The sequence below is a fragment of the Seriola lalandi genome, unplaced genomic scaffold (assembly GCF_002814215.2).
Source record: "Seriola lalandi dorsalis isolate HSWRI2012SDOR001 ecotype SW California unplaced genomic scaffold, Sedor1 jcf7180002054875, whole genome shotgun sequence".
Taxonomy (NCBI): domain Eukaryota; kingdom Metazoa; phylum Chordata; class Actinopteri; order Carangiformes; family Carangidae; genus Seriola; species Seriola lalandi.
The window spans coordinates 641,088-661,178 of NW_019525428.1; the positions used below are offsets into that span (position 1 = coordinate 641,088).

General features: G+C 43.2%; 1 protein-coding gene across 3 annotated transcripts in view; it reads right to left on the minus strand.

Annotated features, from left to right (window-relative positions):
• Nucleotides 1-20,091, minus strand: part of snx19b (sorting nexin 19b) — a 42,447-nt gene that overhangs the window by 9,424 nt on the left and 12,932 nt on the right. For 2 of the 3 annotated variants that reach the window (XM_087179870.1, XM_023428443.2), the window contains exons 12-13: nucleotides 2,557-2,741; nucleotides 2,332-2,419 (exon numbers count right to left, since the gene is read on the minus strand). In XM_087179870.1, coding sequence (XP_087035996.1) covers nucleotides 2,332-2,419; nucleotides 2,557-2,741 — 273 coding nt within the window. Of the gene's footprint in view, nucleotides 1-2,331; nucleotides 2,420-2,556; nucleotides 2,742-4,201; nucleotides 4,972-20,091 lie in introns of those variants that run through there. The other variant, XM_087179871.1, reaches the window with a different exon arrangement.

A 20,091-nucleotide genomic window follows, 5' to 3' on the forward strand; every position in this document is an offset into this window, starting at 1 on the left:
GGGTGTAAACAGGGTGGAGACAGGGTGGAGACAGGGTGTAAACAGGGTGGAGACAGGGTGGAGACAGGGTGTAAACAGGGTGGAGACAGGGTAGAGACAGGGTGTAAACAGGGTGGAGACAGGGTGGAGACAGGGTGGAGACAGGGTGTAGCTGCTGAATCCAAAGACAAACTGAAGGCAAAACGTCTGCCAACTGCACTAAAAGCTAAATGATCATTTGACCTGGTATCTTGATAAAAAGCTGTTTGATGATGATTCCAACTGGAGAGATACACAACGTAAATAATGTTAGCTAGGTTAGCTTCATGTGAACTACTACTATTTGTGAAAAACTAATTTCTCCATGTATGCATAAAGCAATGACTGCTTTAAAAAGAAAGCAGATATTTAGGTTTAATATATTATTTAATATATCATTAAAACCCCCTAAAGTTTTTGGTTAGTTCGAGTTAAAGCTTGTGATGCTGCCATGACTTCCTGTTAATATAAATTAATGGCGATATTTATGTTGTCTCTGAGCAGCTGAAGTTTTTACCACCCGAGGTGTTTTTTGATTTTTTAATAATTCAATACAAAAGAGTAAAGTGGAGCATTTAAAAACATATGTAAAGTGCTTTTTCCAAATCACCTGAATGAGGCGACGTGAGATCAGCTCCACTCAGACTGTCGGACAATAAAGGAGACGGACGAGCTAAAAAAGACTCATGGCTCCATTTTTTTGAAAATGGTGGAAAAACAGCTGCACTCTGATGAACGAAGTGTCAGAGAAATGTACCAGTGAAATGATCAACAATAAACAAACGAGGAAGCGGAGCAGGACTGTTGCAGACAGGGTGACGAGCTGAGAATCCAAACTAAGGTTCAGACTCTTGACAAACAGACCCAGAGTGAAAACTGGGCCTCAGTAAACCTCGGTGCATCATTTAGTCCCTGCAACTAAACAAAAAGAACCACAGGTGACATCATGTAGAAAAAGGCACATCCTGTCCCTGTCTACATGCATTTACAGCTAAAACACAGGAGGCTCTCGCACAGAACTGTTGACGACTTGACATTTCCCAGGACGTGATTATCAGATGGAGTGAGTTTAAGTCCAGTGAGACTTTAGTGAAGCCGTCTGTCTGAACAAATTGAGTAATCATCAGATTTCAACCATGAAATCAGTTTTTTACTTACTGATTAACAAACGCGGGTTTGGTTAGAATCAGTCGGCTCCACGTTAAGTGGAAGTGACTGATTCTAACTACGGTTTGTTTCCTACATCTGTAAACATTTCAGCTGTTGTTTAGCGGAGGAATCTGTCCACACATTGGGATTCCAGGTGAGTGTGAGTGAGCTCATGCGGCGCCTGACCACATGATTAGACACACCTGGTTGTTAACGCAAGTCAACAAACAATGTGGGAACATCTGAGTACACAAAGCACGCGGGGCAGATAGGACAGGTTTGACATCAGACGTGACCTGTGAGGTACGTGAAGGGAGCTGTGTCGTTGTTGTTACTAGAGGTGTGATTTCCAACAGGATCTTATTTCTCAAACGGGAGATGTCACCGTGTCTGTCAGGTAACACAGAGTCAGAGAGTGTTATCATGTCGCACTGGTGCCCTAAAGGTCCCAAATAGTACGTCGACATTTTACCGATAGCTTCAGTATAAACACATTTGTGGCTTGACAAATACATTAATTACAAGATTTCCTCATTACATTACGATAAAAAATAATCTGGTTGCAATTACGTTTCCGTAAAAACATGTTTACTGTTGGAAATTAGTCTAAAGGTCTGTGTCCATGTGTAGTGTGATTATAGATCAGCTATAGCTTCTATATTAATACTGTGAAAGTATCAAAGCCTCAGTCCACAGAGAAATGCACACAGCCTGTATTCAGAAACTGAGCCTTAAAACCAGCCGTCAGGACTTCTGGAACTTTGTGATGTCACAACAAAGCAGTCACCAAGCCCCGCCCACCTGGACCCACCATCCAAACCTGGCAGGATTTGGTTTCTCTGAGTGTTTTTACCTGAAATCTGCTATATTTTTATTGGATCACTCAGAAAACAGTCAGCCAATCAGAAGAGAGGCTCAGAGCCTCCTCTCTTCTTATTGGCTCACCGACCTGTTGTTACTAGAGCTGCAGAGAGAAGCCTGAGAGAGGAGATGTAAAACTACACTGAGATGGTTTTTTGGTTCTTAAAACCACAAAAATATCTTCTTATGGATCAAACACTTCAAAATAAAAGACTTTAAATGTTGCCTATACCATGAATTGCTAATGACTGTGATAAAGTGTCCGGTACAGTGAGTGTATGGCGTAGCACACAGTGTATTCACCTGTTAATGTAGGGGTCTTGTAGAGAGTCCAGTGCAGTCTGCCAGCTGAGCTCGTACTTGTCTGATCCCAACATATCTGAGACCACATCTGGAAAAACACAAACATATGGAGAATTATACACCACCTGTGTACATACACCTCAATCTCAATATATCTGTGACGAGCTGAAATGGTCTTGTGATACTGGCGGTGCAGACGTATCAGGTCAGGCTGTGCACATGTACCTGGCAGGAGTCTCATCAGACAGTGTAAGGCTTGTTGCCGGGTGCTGTCCTTCTGCTGCTGACTGCGCTCAAGTTGAGGCGACGAAGGCAGAGCTCCGCCCGGCCACACCGCCTCCTGGATGACCTGCAGGTACACCACCCAGTACCTTTTGCACATCAGGTTGGCTACGCTCACGTCCAGCCACCTGAAGTTTACAAACACACGACGAGTTAGTTGTTTTCGAGTCAGTTTGAAACATGTTGTGTTTTTGTGACCTTGGCAACAGTTGTTTAACCTCCCGACTCTAAGGTCTCACAATCGGTAAGTTGTGGTAAGTAAGTTCAGTGAGCTGTGACCTTTTCCTCACGCCTGACCTGACGAGTACCGACTGATCTTGTCCTCAGACCTCAATCCTTTTAAAACGTCGCCCACGGAACTCGTCGCGTTCCCACACGGATTTGAAACTCAAGCTTCAGCGGAGGAGTCCGGCCTGGCACAGCGATCTCACACTGAGCCCGCCTCCCTGAAGCGCTCCACATGACTGGTGGATTTAAGGTCTTGTGATGCGTAAATTCAATAGACTACGTGTAGCTGGGAGACTTTGACCCTTTGGTTGTGACCTGACCTTTTTCCCACCAAGATTTACCCTCTGGGGGGGGGGGCACACAACCAGATGGGTGAGGAGGTTATTTAAGGCACAAAGTAAAAAGCTAAAAAACAACATAAATGCAGCTCAAGCATTCAATTCATTGCACGGGTCAAACCTAAGAAGATGCAGGACATAGTTGCGAGCCTGCAGTCGTCTAAATGACGAGGGAGTAAAATCACGGCGTTCAGGACCGTTTAAGGCCTCGGGATCATTTCAGATCCTGTAAGAGTTTTCCAGGACTTGCAGACACCCTAAAATGTTTAACACTGTGCAGATGCTGTTACGCAATATTGTTTAAAACCTCAGAGCTGTGTTAAAGAGAACCAGGGACCTCCCTCAGGCCTCAATGTTCTGCTTCATGTTCGCTCACTTCATGTGGGCCCTAATGAAGTTATTTCATTAGCTCGCTCTGGCCGGTTACCGCTCTGCTCAGAAACGGGAGGACGACTGGTGCCAGCCACCATTTTTTGGTTTCCACTATTTTGCATATTTTCACCCTGTGGTATTTTATAATAGTGCGCCAGAAGCCAAAGCCTTAATACTGACGGTGTTTTTGATTCTTTGAGTTGTACGACTGCAAACCAGGTTTCTGGTTTTGGCTGACAGGAAGTGGAACCTGACGAGGTCTTCGGCTGTTGTCGTCCATCCACCTCAAGGTTGGACGTGTTGTTCACTCTGAAGCTTTTCTGCTCACCACGGTTGTAAAATAGTGGTTATCTGAGTGACCGCAGCCTTTCTGTCAGCTCCAACCGGTCGTGACCAGTCTTCTCTGACCACTGGATGTTTTCTGCTTTTGGCTCCAGACCGAGGAAAAACTCTTAGAGACTGTTGTGTGTGAAAATCCCAGGAGATGAGCAGCTCAACAGACGTAGCAACAGAGACTATGGGTGAATAAATATAAATATTTAAATGCATTCAGAAGTGAATGTCAGGCGTTCATGCTGGTAAGGAGAAAGACAGGGTGAAGTCGGCTCTTAACTGCAACGTCTTCGTACAAATCTAAACTTTAGTCCAGATGAGTTTTGATATTGTTTATTAAACAACCACAGGGAAAATATCGGAGCCCCATTCACCCCTCGTTGTCTTAATCCCGCCCAACAAGTAAGATGAGCTTTATTTATACTGCACATTTCATTCCAGGTGGAAACTTTGTGGATAGTGTAAAGATAAAACATGAGACACATAGTGTGTATGGATTAAAAACCATTAAGAAAATAAAATAATTAAGGCCGATAACAATCGATCAGTAATAAAGATATGTTAATTAAAAATATTAAAAAGTAGGAATGACACAACATTGTGATAATTGAGGTTTAGTTACTATTAACACAATATTTCTAAAGACTAAAATATGACTTACATTCATTTACAAGTCGGTGGTTGGGAGTTATGGTTAAACTCTACCATGGCCTGTGAGGTCCATATTACTCCAACAGTTACCACATAATTTATGCCAAGCAAGTAAAGAAATCTGTCTTCAGCTGTAATAAATACAGATAATTAACACCACATAAATAACAGCAGGACTCTCAGCTGGTGCTTGACAAATAAGGACAATCATTTTCTATGTGGTTATATGTGGAGACAATTAACAACTGGAGACCTTTAACAGATGGGGGCAAATAAAAATAGTGTCGCAGTGTTTTGCCAGACACAGATTGAGCTGGTGTCTGAATCCAGCTTCACACTTCAGTTTAAATTAACATGTTGACACTGTCTGGTCTGGGATCTGATTCAATTGAAGGCACCCAGCAGATGGACCGTTCGACATGTTCCAGGTTTGACTCTGTTGAGACAGATATGTTAAAAGAAAATGAAATACATGCCAAAGATACCAGACAACGATTGGTAAAGGCCTAGCGGGAATTACTCATTATAATCACGGCTCCGCTGTACAACATGTACGAGTTAAAAGGATGCAGATGTTGCAGGATAATTTCGTTGAGATTGATATCTACAAAACGCCAATATCCACCCCTGCGCACCTTTGTAGGAAGTGTTCAAATAGATCTTTGAAGGCTAAAGAAGACGTTGGTGCTCAGTGAGACGCTTGTTGATCTACTGCGAGTGAACTTCCTGTCAGCAGCCTCACGCCACTGTGGCAGGATCATTAGGAAACAGACACCCTTCGTATCAGTTATAGAGTTATATAGCATCATTTAGGACACGCCAATGACCTGCACCTCAGTGTTCGAACCTGAGCTTTAACCCAACCAGTTGTCTCAGCCTCAGCTCAGCCTTACCCGAACTAACATGAACCTAACTGAAACCCTTCCCCTGATCACGGAGGGCGGCGCCACAGGAAACGCACGCTATTCAACAGATTTCAACATAAGACCAGTTCCACTTTGGGTCCAGGTCCTGACTGGCTACAAACCAGGATTCACTAAACTCTGACGCCAAAAGATCTCCGATCAAATCTCTTTTAGCTGTAGCTAATTAACATGAATTCATAACAGACAAAATGAAACGTGGCTGTTGTCTGCGCTCGGCCAAAGATTGTTTATCGGTGAAATGAGGCATCACTCTGTAACACCACTCTCTGACCGCGAATGAACCGTGTGTTGTCGTATCCAACAAGACCTTCGGAGAGGAAACTAAAGAAATGATAACATCAGTTCAATTTCAGATAATCTCCTCTTTAAACTTTTATGTAAATCCCATCAATATTTTAATTCTTACCACATTCATAGCTCTGTATCTGTGCCTCCAGTATTTAGAGCGAGCAGTTTGTAGAATTTCTTTTTGTTATGTTGTATTATTTATATTAACTATATTATTGTATTATTATGTCTCAGGTATATACACACACACACACACACACACACACACACACACACACACACATATATATATAAGAGATGCTGCCGCTAAACAGCTATTTGTCACATACCAAAGTTCAATGTACCGTAAAGCAAAGCAGTATGATCCAATGAAAAATATCACATATAGCAGGAAATATCATAATATCATATTCTGCCCCAACAAAAGCTGGTTAGGGATCTAGTTTTCGTGGTTACTTGAAAAGCTAAAGTTGGAAGCTAAACTTAAAAATTTGCACTTAAAGTTTTAATGTAGAACTTTTCCACATTAAAATGTCTAAAAACAACTCGACCTATGTTCGATATGTTGTTGAGTTGTGTTTCCTATATTATCTCAAATGTTTCCATTAGTTCTCAAACCAGAGAAACTGTGATTTTAATTACAGTAACGCCCTGTTTTCATTTGCGTTGGTGAAACAACTTTATTCAGTTTATCTCCTGGTTTTAATCCCCTGGTGTGTTTATTGTGGAGAGGACGACACCTCTGTGGATCATTCAGCTGCTGGTAAAAACCTCCTGAACGTCTGGTTCATGAGTTATCAGAGAAACAATCTAAACAAAGGTGAGCAGCAATCTCATCTCCAAACTTCCCTGACATCTCGTGTAGCATCAGCGAAACACTGACTTTAAATGTTAAACTGTTTTACTCAGTGTTTCTTTAACGGTTGTAATCGCCGGGTCTGTTTGTTGTGGAGAGGAGGAGAGCTGAAGAACTCCTGAACGACTGACGCTGACTGAATCAAACCAGGAGAAGCTGATGGTAACAGGGGTTAATAAGCAGTTTTGACACTGGATTTCAGGTGTAATAAACCTGAGCGTGTTTGCATGTCAAAATAAAAAGTTCCCATCAAGTGGAACCAGTTTCCCCGCAGCACAACTTTTTTACATTCGGCACCAAACACTTGAATTAGCAGCAGACTGGTGCGCACATCACAGCCTGTGACAGATTGACAGAACTCGTTGCCTGTTTCATCTCACAGTAATGAACAGCATCAGTTTTTACTGGACCCAGTGACACCGGTTCACACTTCCCCTCCAAAACCCCTCAAGATCTGAAACATCTGAAACAGGACAAGCTCGAGCTCGGAGACAGGATGTGGAGTCAAAAAGCAGCAAATAAACACATCGCATATTTAATGGCTGCTGTCTGAGCGAGTATATCATCACTCACACTGACAAGTCTGTCTGTTATCTTATATAACCTCCATATATTTTAGCTGCAGGCAGAGTCTCATGAGTACAGTACGCTCCTTCCCATAAAAACATCAGACCTCTTTTCAACACTTGGAAACATGAGACAATAAACAGGATGAGCGCAGACAAACCTGCTCTGAAAAAAACGAGTGGAAAGTTAAAACACAGACTGTTCATGAAGCCGTGACTTAAACGTCGAATCTGTGACTGTAACACAGTGCTATTATTATTTCCATCATGTTCTTTTACATTCTTCTTTTTCACTGTTTGGGGCTTGTGTCATATTGTTGTGTCCTCTTCTTTCGCAATGATGTGATGGTGCCCAACTGGAAAATCAGCGCCAGCGACTGTTGATGTCAACAAACAGATTCCTTATATTCACCTAATGGTAGCGAATGGACTGGTGCCTTAATTTGCATTTTCTTTTGCAGATTTTCTCCAAATTCAGTTTAAATTTAAGCTATATTTGGATGGAAACTCAGTTCATGAGAAGCCAGGAGTCAGTCTGTCGCTTCCTGCTGGGTAGTAAACACTAAGGCCTCGTCCACACTAATACGTTTTAGTTTTAAAACTTTAAAACGTTTAAGCCTGGTGATAAAAACTACTCCAGACTTTTGGAAACGCTGCTGGACCCAGTTTAGTTACAAAACTCCAGGGTTGTGTTTTATTCTGGACGGGCTCAAACTGTGACTTTTGGAATCGATGGCGTAGACGCCCCCTGGTCGCTCCCTGATTGGCTCTCATCAGCCTCGACTACCAGAGGTGAAGGCAACATGAATAACTAATTACAAGTGTTACTGACCTTGCCGTCTTTGCTAGCAGCTGTTGTTCAGTTAAATTCTGCATTTTTTATTCTGCATCAGTAAGACTCACACCACATTACCGCAACCTCCAAGGATCGACTCCCGGCCCAGGACCCCTGTTGCATCTCATACCCCTCTCTCTCTCTCTTCCTACATTTCCTGTCCCGATCAAATAAACGATAAAGATCGAAGCAACAATGCCGTATTCGTGCTAAAGTAAAAAATATTTTAGTATGAAGGCATTTTGAAGTGGGGAAAAAAAGCAATCATTGCTAAGGTTTAGGAAAAAAAATAAAATAAAAGTCAACCCCAGTTAGACCTGGAGGATGTACACATCGCCTGAAGAAGAAAAACTCTCCCTACAGCCCCGTTTGGTTGGGATTCATGTTCCAGACAGTTGGGCGAGATATATTTGCCATGCTCCTCACCATTTCAGAGCAACAGCACTGGCAGCACATTGCCAAATTACAAGCTGTGGTTAGTAATAGACGATATTCTGTGGAAAAAAAAATCACTTGACCCACGTGTGTTCCGACGGCGCTCGAATGTGCCAGAAAAACACTAGATATCTGGCACTGTAAATGATACAGAAATAGAGGGGAAAATATAAGACACACGCGCCCCTAAGAGGATTAAAATCTCTAATCAGCACACACATTATTAAAAATAATCCATTCCACTTTCCAGAATTAAATCCCGTCCAAACGGTTGTGTCACTGCTACAGGATCGCTCCCAAGGCGCCCCCCCCCCCCCGTTTTAAAGAAGGAAAGTCTGAGAATGAATCCCAACGTGACCGAGCACCACAACAACAACGATTAATTGATTATCCCAAACGTTGTTTTCTTCCTAACTGCCTTCATACATGTATATATATATATCAATCCAACGTCAACAACACAGCTCTAAAAGCTGTAGTACATTCCGTTGTTGCTTTTTACGAGAAGCTGTCGTGGTAAAAGTCGGTGCCAGGCGCTCGCCGAGAGCAGCTGCGTTCAGATCGAGAAGCCGGGATAAAATTAGAGGTCGGTCGGTGCTAATTGTCCAGCGTTCAAAGCCAAACCTGACTCACAGCAGTCACATGGGGAGAGACACATCATCTGTTTACATACAATGATATACTACTTATGGGTATATAAGCAAGATAAATATATTATAAACAGCCAGAATGATGCTGTAATGTGATTCATTGTGAGTCGGTGCTGTTAGCGGCCTAGAACACCTGAGATCTACCTGCCGCTCTGCTCTTACCTGACGCCATCAGTGCTGGTAAAATCAGGCTAAATGAGTAACAAGCGTTCTGATTGGTGGGAGAGCTAACCAGTCATATTACATCCATAAGGTTTTACCAGCACTGAAGGCCCAGAGTGTCACAGAAAGGCTAAAAGGAGAAGCTAAATGACTCAGCTAATCAATTAGCTAACAGGAAAAGCAGCAGGGAAAAGGAAATTGAAGAGGAAATGTATTCCCATTTTTAAATAGTTTTTCAAATTCTATTATTTATTGTGTGTTTTATGCTGTTTTTGTAAATCCATTTTTAAATCTCGGGTATTTATTGATTGATTAATAGTTCATTTATAATTTTGAATGTCTGTTAAAATTTGATATTATGGAAATGTTTTATTATTTTCTATTACTTTTCTAAGTGATTGAAAGAAAAATATGGAAGATTTCAGGTAAAAACACGCAGAGAAACCAAATTCTCTAAGGTTTGGATGGTGGGTCCAGGTGGGCGGGGCTTGGTGACTGCGTTGATGTGATGTCACAAAGTTACAGGAAGTCCTGACGGCTGGTTTTAAGGCTCAGTTTCTGAATACAGGCTGTGTGCATTTCTCTGTGGACTGAGGCTTTGATACTTTCACAGTATTAATATAGAACCTAGACCTGATCTATAATCACACTACACATGGACAGAGACCTTTATACAATGAGGGAACTTTAATATTTCTTTATTTTCCTCTAAAATTTGAAGGACCATTATGGGACGGTAGAAAAATTTAACTACAAACAGACACACAGGACATGATGAGATCACTGATCCTCAACCTTAGTGGGGCAAAAAGGCAAATACATTGATCCTCATCATCATATAAAAGCAGTGCAGTCAGAATACAGCCAGACCTCCAATCACCACAGACGTGAGCGGTGAGGAGGATTATGTTATTTTCACCTCAGGGTGTGATGTGTCTGATCCCAGTGAGGTGTACACCTCAGTGCAGCCCCCTACTTTTTTCTTTTTTTTTTTTTTTAACAGCCATCTGCCGCGCTGTCTGAGGTCAGCTCTGTTTCTCTGGTTTTATTGGGACCCTCGTGGCGTCCCATTCCCCCTCGGCCGGTCAACACACAGACATGTGATGTTATAGACCGCAGAGCTCGACCTCAACGCCGTCCTGTTTCCTTTCATGTCTCATTAATACAAAACACGAGACACACGACAAACACTGAGATAGGTCAGTGCCTGCAAACACCAACACACACACGCACACACACACACACACACACACACACACACACACACACACACAGAGCGGAGCGCTTTCAACCAATTAGAGCTGACAAATGCCAAGTAACTCTATATGAGAGATTGTGGTCTGGTGGAGTCTTGGACTGAACGACGTTATTGCTTCCATGAAAACCAGCAGCTCCGTTCTGTCAGAGATATTTTTCAAGCAAGAGGAGAAGTGGCCAACCAATGTTCTGCTCTCCGCCTGTTGGCTTTATGTGGCTTAAGACCAACGAAGCAAGTAGCCGCACCGATACAAACGTGTGGTTCGCGTCAGGAGAGGTATACAAAATAAGTGTATGTCACCAGTCTGGTCTAATTTTAAAAACCCTCTTGCAGACGTTTATGCCCTCATTACTGGTGCGGATCATGAAGAAAAAAAATAGATCCAGTATATTAGAGCGAGGGACTGATTTAGCAGTGTTGTACACAAGCAGGCGATGACTGTGGCTGACCCAAGACCGCCCGGGTGAAAAAACACGCCGCTCTCACGAAAAGAACACAGGGGCCGAGCCAGCTACTCTCTCTGCTAGTGATTACTCCGGCTCCTCTGCTGAGGCCTGCCAGGAAAGAGACGTTTACAGTGCAGGTGACATACTATAGTCCTAAGAGGAAAATCCCCTCAAGCATTGCACTTGAGTTTCCAAAGGTACACGCAGTGCAGCAGAGGCGTGGAGCGTAGGCAGTGCCAGCCCGGAGAGAGTTAAGAGACACAACACAGCTCCACATATCACATCTGCCTGTTTCTTTTATTCACATAAACTGAATGGAAACATACATTTTCAGCACTAACTGCAAACCCGCGTTTTCCACTTTTTCAAACTGTTAATGAGCTCATTTGTGGCCATCGCTGCCTCTAAGCCGGAGCCTCAGTGTGTCATACGGCAGTTGATTGACATTTGAGGGTTAACATAGGTTGCTAAAGTGAGCACTTGATTCCCACGAGACATTACTTATGTTTTATTTCGACACCCACCGAGCCCCTGGCAGCTCCTGCACAGTCAGGGTTGTGTTCGTCCTGCAGCACAGTGAGGAGGAGGAGGGGGGGGGGGCTAGCTACCGTTAGCCGTCTGTTTTTCGTGGGTCCAGCCGTGATGAATTAATGGAGAGACTGTAAAAACTCGCAGAAAAGAAGAATGTGTAATGAATGTGTGCAAAGAATCACAGGCGAGGCGAAGGAATGACGAACAAAATCAACCGTTTGAATTGAAGCGATGACAGCGTCGATATTGATCAAGTTTTCATTCAAAAGCATCACAAATTAGTTTTTTACCAAATTTTCCAGAAAACTGGTAAAAGAAAATGTGAGTTATTGTGTGTTTCCAGGCCGGTGCCATTAAAACCGCTGCAGAAGAAGAGGCTGCAACCAGACGACATGATTTAAAGAGCGGCAGTCAAACCTCAAACGACGGGAAACCGCAGAGAAAACTCGCTTGTTTCATGTATTAATGCGCCGAACATCATTCTCTTCATCACTATCCGATGTGCGGTGCAAGCTTGAGTGAGATTTGAGCCACATGCTTCATGTACCATCTGATTTATTTTTCTAGGTCTGTTTCCATTGCACATTTTTGCTCTTTGTTTTTAATCGATGCACCAAATTTTCCACCTCGGCCAAACATAGAAACTTTCCTGTCATTTCCACTCAGGTTTTCTGATGCACAAATTGAAAATGTGCATAAAAACAAACCGACCGTGGAACCAAACATTCATATCTTCTGGAAAATGTTAACGTTGGGGGGCATCTACTCTGCAGAGAAATAAATCTTTAGCTTCTTTAGAACAGTTTATTTATTCATTTTCTATTCCTCCCTCCGTTCTCTGGGCACCTCGTGTCCCTACAATCCTCTAGAAGACACTGTGTGCTTTTCGTCTCCATAAATAAACTTAGTAAGAGTCGGAAGATAAAAGCAGTTTCACTCACAAATTCTCAAGGGTTTGAATCAACTGATTAACTGAGCTACTGAGCTCAGCTGCAACGATCAACCTGACACAATCTACTACAATCAGGGTAAAGAGGAGATGCTTCGAATACTTGGCAGGAAATCAATAACATGTGATGCAAGAAAATTCAAATAAACGTAAAACATCAGCTGAGCTGGCCTAAAACCACGTGTGTGCTCGACTCCGCCGGGATTTATTTTAGTTACCATTTATGGTAAACACAGACAAGTATAACCAGGTCACATTTCAGCTAAAATAAGCCCACAGCCAGTTTTCAACAGACACAATGTCATTGCACAAGTATGTCTCCGGAGGCAGAAGATGAACCGTGACTTCGGGGCCACATCTCGGACCCCGGGCTCAGGTGAGCGGTGAAAACAGACACCAGAGAGAGTGAGGAGGGCCAAGGGGTCACTGCATGACTTCATCCCGCTACTGTCCTTATTTAAGACACAGTGTTTATCACTTATCAAGTTCGCTCTGCAAACATCCCAACAGCGTTTCAGCACGCCGCACTTGTCCTCCATCTAACTTTATCGAGTGTGTGGACAATAATGACCCATATTATCTTTCATGTCCTGCCAGGGGAGGATTTCGATGTCGCTACAAGTCTCGAACACTAAATAAGGATAAATGTGCACAGAGGCTGGACGTGCAAGGGATAAGCGTGTTTCATAACCTTCACAAGAAGTGACCTAGGTATTTGACCTCTCGTGTTCCCCTGAGACCATTACATAGGTCTGCAGGAATATGAAAGTAACCGCCGTCTACTATTAGCCTGTAATAGAAGACAATATTTATAGTTCAGAACCGTCTGCAGATGTAAAAGAGGAATAATGCCCTGAGCAACATGACAGAGACATGACACAGGGAAACCTTCCAAGTGAAACACAGGGTGAGATATAAGCCACTCAGACAGCCTGATCCCACTTTGAACAGCGCATCTGAATTTGTCTCATCTCAGGAACAGCCTGTCCGGGATGTCACACCCCCCCCCCCCACTCCACACAGGCTGATAGATAGCTTGTGCCGTTATGTAACAAGCATCTTTTTTTTTTCCAGCCAACACTCCCCTCCTCTTCTTCCCAGCGGGTGCCATATCTGTCATGTACGGCCCACCAGTCCGACCACCGGCGCACTCCAGGCTACAGAGCGAATATCCTGCTGACAAAAGAAGCTCCGAGCTTCCAAGCCTGGTCGTCTCCTGTCCTGGCCCCGGGACCCCATATGTCAAAGACGAGCACCGGAGCAGAAAAACAGCAGAAGACTCTGATATCACCTCCTCGCTGTGAAAACAACCAGATGTGTCAAATCCCTCCCGAGCTGAGGAGGGATCTCTGTTTTGGGTCCAATCATTTAGGGGAGTTAGACTCCTGGAAGTCCCTGGATTCCCCACATCACTGTCACTGAGAATCATTAGGTCTTCACACAGTAACAAGGCATGAGGTCTTCTGTTATGTTAAGACGTAAGGAATAATTAACTCTGACACTTGTAAAGTCAGGCAGAGGTACCGAATTAAACACTACGTCCACAAGAACAGCTACTAAAGTCACAACTCGACTAAAAATATTCTTGCCCTCAGAGCCAGACACATATGGCCATTCTCTTATACTGGTAACATCTCAAACTAAATATCTGCTAATACATATTCGCACATGTTGAGTAACTTTAGATCAGAGTGCCTGATCCAAGTATTTTCTCTCTCTCTGGAGGACACGGTGGCAAGCCTGCAGCAGACTACCAGGCAAATGACCCGTTTGACGTGGGTAAACATCACTACATATGGATCTGCTCAACACATGACACCAGCATGGAGCTAGCTGGAGCCCGACGTTGTGCCTGAACCGTTCCTGCTCTTTTGCAAAGACGAATAACAGACTAGGATGGTTTTCTAATGGTGGGAAAAGTGAAACATTTAACATTAAATTTGAAAATAATGGCAGTTTTCCTCTGAACACACTTGGTGCTGGAAGCTGTAGCGGCCGCCTGCAACTAGAAATTTTCCACAACAGAAAAAATACAAGTATTTAATTATGTAACGAGTTTATCTTTAATTTCTTTCACATTTTATTTCTTAAACCTGCAAATGGTTCTTTGACCAACAAGCTGTTCTGTCTTTATTCCTTTATCAGAGAAATTCTACTATTTCTCCCTGTTTAAGGTGATTTAACTTTAAGCAGCGCCCAGTGACGTCAATGTTCTGTGGTCTGAATCGACGGCAGCAGGATGTGTTAAAGGTCCCATAAAATATAAAGGTCTCTGTCCATGTGTAGTGTGATTATAGATCAGGTCTAGCTTCTATATTAATACTGTGAAAGTATCAAAGCCTCAGTCCACAGAGAAATGCACACAGCCTGTATTCAGAAACTGAGCCTTAAAACCAGCCGTCAGGACTTCCTGAACTTTGTGATGTCACAACAAAGAGAGACTCAGAGCCTCCTCTCTTCTGATTGGCTCACCGACCTGTTGTTACTAGAGCTCCAGAGAGAAGCCTGAGAGAGGAGATGTAAAACTACACTGAGATGGTTTCTGGTTCTTAAAACCACGAATAAATCTTCTTATGCATCAACACTTCAAATAAAACACAGAGGAAGAAGAAAATATGGAGCTTTAATCAAGTTGCTTTGCGTTGATTGAGTCTAACTGCCGAAGTCTTTCTTTCAAATGAATTCAGCGTCATTGTCAGAGGAAGAAGTTTGCTCAGTTGTGATCTCCTCCCGTCTCTAACTGTATTTCAATGACAATGTTCAGTGAGATGTGTCTGAAAGTACTAAAAGAAAAAGCTAGTAAGTGGACCATGAGTTAAAGGAGCTATTTGTAAGTTTTTCCATTGCTAACTAGCTAACTAACATTAGCATTAACTCACCAGTCTAGAAGAACCAGAGTTCAGCATCAAACTTCATTTCTTTACTCACCAACAGCTGCCTCCAGAGGTGGAAAGCAACGGTTATGTCTATCACATCTTGTCTTCTACGGAAGTTAGCATGCTAACCGGCTAACCACGGCCTGTCTCGTCACTTCCTGATAGCGACTGACTGTAGCCTCCGACCTGCCGTATTAGTGGGCGTATTATAACCTCTTGAAGCTGTTTTCAAGCGACAATCACCACCGCCTGGTCCCTGCAAGATCCCACATCTCGGCCACAGAGAAAACTCACAAACAGCCCTTAAACACTGTTTTTATTAAAGTCGTTCATGGAGCATGGCCGTAAAAAAATTCTAGCTGTTATGAAAGTTATGGTATCTTTTTCATACAAATTGTGTTTGATGAAACGGTCTCCGTAACCTAACCTCACCTACATGAGGTTGTAGAAAAAGAATTCAATTAGGAATGACTCTAAAAACCAGATTAACATCCAAGACAGTTGTTCTTGGATCCACGGTGCCACCTGCACAATGTGCGAACTCAAAGCCAAGCTGCCAACTCTCAAAAGTGAAAAACAAATTACGAAATAGCGTATGAGTGGACTCAAGGTGAATAAAACATACTACTTAGAAAAGCCAGTATATTTTGTTAATGCTGGAGCTCTGACCACATCTTCAGAGTTCTCTCCAAACACCACAATGTGGTCACAGTCTAAACAGCGCAGCAGCGAGACAGAAACCACTTTCCCCGAAGCCAAACAACTTGTTGTTCACCACCAGTGAAACCCAAGCCGGCCACTGGATGTCAGACGGAGATGCCTGGGCGTTAATTAACAGCGTAGCAGAAGCAGAGACAGAGAGAGCGAGAGAGAAAGATTGAGAGAGTGAGAGCGCTCTCTATGACAACTGTTGACAAGCTTTAAAGCCTCCGTACTCCCCTTCATCCTCACCTCCATCATCAAGCTGTGAACTGAAATGTTTATGGAAGCGTTAATATGCCATTTTAGGGAGTAAAAATAAAGGATCATGTCATTGGCTGACAGGTGCAGAAGAAGACTGGCAGGGCAGAGGTGCCACAGAGAGTTTGGTGAAATAAAACGTGTTGTGAACCAGCGAGGTCTGGCTCTGACAGCTGGTGTTTTAAAATCCTAACCGATTTTGAAACCAGGTTGCATCACACACATCAGGAGAAACTTAACAGATGTTCTTCTCTCTAATCTCAAACATGCACTCACTTCAGGATCTGAAAATAATGGAGCATCAGACACTTCAGGTTATTATGAACATTATCCTGCCAGAGGGAGCGATGCACCACCTCACGTGACCTCACGGGGAAGCAGATGTAAACAAAATGGAGACAACAACTTCCTCCGTCCAGAAAATGATTGTGTATTCTTCAGCGGGAAGTGGAGGAGATTTTTTCGCTTCTTATTTTGAATACCTGTCAACAGTAGTATGGTAGCTAACGTCTCAACGCCTCAAGTACCAGACTCCAGCTGCTCTGGGACTGACGTAATCGCCGTCGTAGCCACAATGATTTTAAATCCTAAATAGTGATATTTATCGTGACAGCCTGGACGAGCAGCTCGGGAGGTTTAAGACTGGATCTGTGAAGCGAAACACATTAGCAGATAATCTGGGTCGAACTTCGGTACCGACAAAGGTCCAGGGTGAGATTTCTCTGAATGTCACGTTGTCCTTCACACCAACACGCAGGTGCACTGACAAACAGCACCTGTGAATTCACCGAGTAGGTGGAGTCCTACAAACGCAGATATGGCGTTTACTCTGGACCTACAGTGAGTTACTGACCACTGTCCAATGACTTCATTACTACTGACCCGGTTTCTGCACCGCACGGCTGCAGCCAAATGTCCACAGCATGTAAGCGACTGCAGCTGTGTCTCAAAGTGCATATGTTTTAACTTTTTTAATTTGTGTAATTGATTTGATTCATTTAATATTTAATTAATGGATGTTTGCTGCCAACTGGAGTGTACACAGCTTTTTTATTTTGAAGGAAGCAGAGACACATTTAAAGAAACAGGACATCGAGTTTCCCGACAAATGCTTGTGATGTTGACACAAAGTGGCTGCGCTCTACTATATCTACAGTACATCTAGACACTGACAACAATCTGGCTCCAGCTGGATTTTCCGTCCAGACTGCTGTCTAAGAGAAAGAGACTATATTCATCTTAAACTGTCCCACTTTCCAGTCCATAAAAATCAGACATCTCCCAAACCAGAGCCTTCGCCTTGGACCCCATTTATAGGAGCAGAGAGCCGGCGCTTCCAGCCAGATCTGTCACACACACACAACAGACCCGGATCTGGCGACCCAGAGTCGGGTCCTGGTTTCATCTCTCAGACAGAAACACACACTTTCTCTATCCGCTCGCAATTCCAAATTAAATTCTGACATGTATGCATGCACTACAGCCGTGGACTGGCACGGATAAGGTTTCTGCAGCCTTCAGCTTCTATTTGCTTCCCACCAACAGCTGTCAGATTATATAAAAACCTTCACAGCGCTCGACGTATCTTGTCAGTCCCAGAGAAAAAAGGCAAATTTGTGGATCAATTTATTTATAAGAAAAACTGAAAAAAAAAAAAGGGTCCAGTTACTTCCCTACTTGAATGCACGCCAGCGGCTGCGTTGTGGAGTCTTACAGCATCTTTATATTTCTCCTCTGTGCTGAATATGTATTGAAAAATACGAGAGGGAAACATTTCAGTAACCAGCAGTGAGCAATAACACACAGTGAGGTGTTCGGCTTGGACGAAATGAAGGACAAGGTGGAAGAAAAGCTATTTCTTCCTTTATACCAGGATCTCAAAGTTTCTTTTCACGCCTGAATTATACAATGACCAATTACTGAGAGAAATAAAAAGGTGGCCGAGCTTTAGTTGGGGTGAGTCATAGCTGGGTTAACTGGTGTCACAGTGTGAAGCATCAGTAATGATGATACAGTTATCAACCTCTTTTAAAGAAGCACTGGGAGAATTTTGACCATTCAAGGGCAAAAATGAAACATTAACTTGTTAGGAAACATCTGGCTATTCATACAAACAGCTGCAGAAATACGTTAATCTGTTAATTGTCATTTAATTCAATTTAAATATGAACAAGATATAAAGACGACTCTACAGCCATGCTAGCAGCTCTGTGAGGTCGCAGTTAGCCACAGATAAATGCTAGGCACACACAGATAGGTAGACCTATCTCCACAGCACTGTGTCGTCTGGCTGCCTCCGTCATCATTCTGCTATATGGGGGGGGCGACACACGACTTGCTTGCATTTCTTTAAACCAATCACAATCATCTTGGGCAGCGCTGAGCCAAAATGCTAACGTCAGCAACAGGAATAATATTCAACATGGTTGCCATCTTAGTTTTGCGGATGGGAATGACATTAGTTCTGCAGATATTTGGTCATTAGAGGAATATATCTGGTACTAACCACAATTTCAATACGACCCGATGATGGATTAATATATATACAACAAATTAAAAGGCAGGGAATCGCCCAAAGGAGTCATGCTCCGGGAGCCATGTCTCAGTCTGGACCATGACACTGGACCTACCATCACTGCCACAGCTAGAAACAGCAGCTAGCTTGATTTAAGGCTTGGCTGCCGGACGGACACATCTTTGTCTTCTGTATCTCTTAACGAGACGAAGTGCATCCAGATAGACTCAGGCCTGGTTCTGGTAACCATCAGTAATTACTGGCTAAAGCCCAAAGGTTGTGGCCTGGACGCTTTAAAACACCCTGACATATGCTAACAATCTGAACTATCATTCTCATCACTGTTTAATCACTTTTTCCTTTCAGCAGAGTGGCTTTTATATAAGGCTTTTATGTAATTTTAATTTTTATGTAAGCTATTGCTGCTTTATTTTTGCGTTTTACTTTTATGTAACACTTCAAGTCCACGCCTGGAATATATTTTTATTGTTCATTTTGCTTGGCTTTTATTCAGGTTTTGTTTCTAACTCTGTTATAGAAAAACTATAAATGAGCAGAACCGTTTTTAGCAACACAACATGTGGCGTTTCTATCAACAGCAGTTCACAGCATCTCGTCTCCTCTGCACAGAGAAGCCGGTCGATGAGAGGAGATACCTGCCGCACTGAGAGCCGTCGCTGCGATGTTGACAGACCGCCGCCTGATATAGATAAGGCTAAACAAAAGTACAAGGCCTTTCATACTTGGCTGGTGGAACTTCTTAAAATAGAGGACCCGGTATCAACGTGAAGCAGTGATATTCTGATACCGACACCTCGGGAGGTGGGGGGGGGGGGCATGAGGTCACGGCGCTAACGGCACAAACACTAGAACCTGAGAACATTGTCTGCGTGTTCGGTTTACTGGCGGCAGGAGCTAAACCTAACTGCGACAAATGTTTGCAGAGTTAATGTCAGGCATTCTTCTAAGGGTGCAGGCATGCATGTATGCACGTTTTACAGCAGCCGCAGCAGTGAAAAGCCTCCATACTATTCAGAAAGCGAGGGCGAGCTTATCTAATCGGATAAAGAGCATATTTCTTTACTGTTTATGTTTCTGCTAAGTGGTTAATAAGTACGCCGCAGGGTAAGTGATGCCGCTGGTTTTATGACAAGGACTCGGCCTCGGTCTAAAATATCTACGCTCTTCACTAACGACTGTACATAAGCCAGTCCCCACTGCGGCTCATAAACAGATCTCTGTGGAATCTCCACTAGGAAACACGTGTCTTCATGTCCTGACCTGGCTGAGGCAACACCCCCCC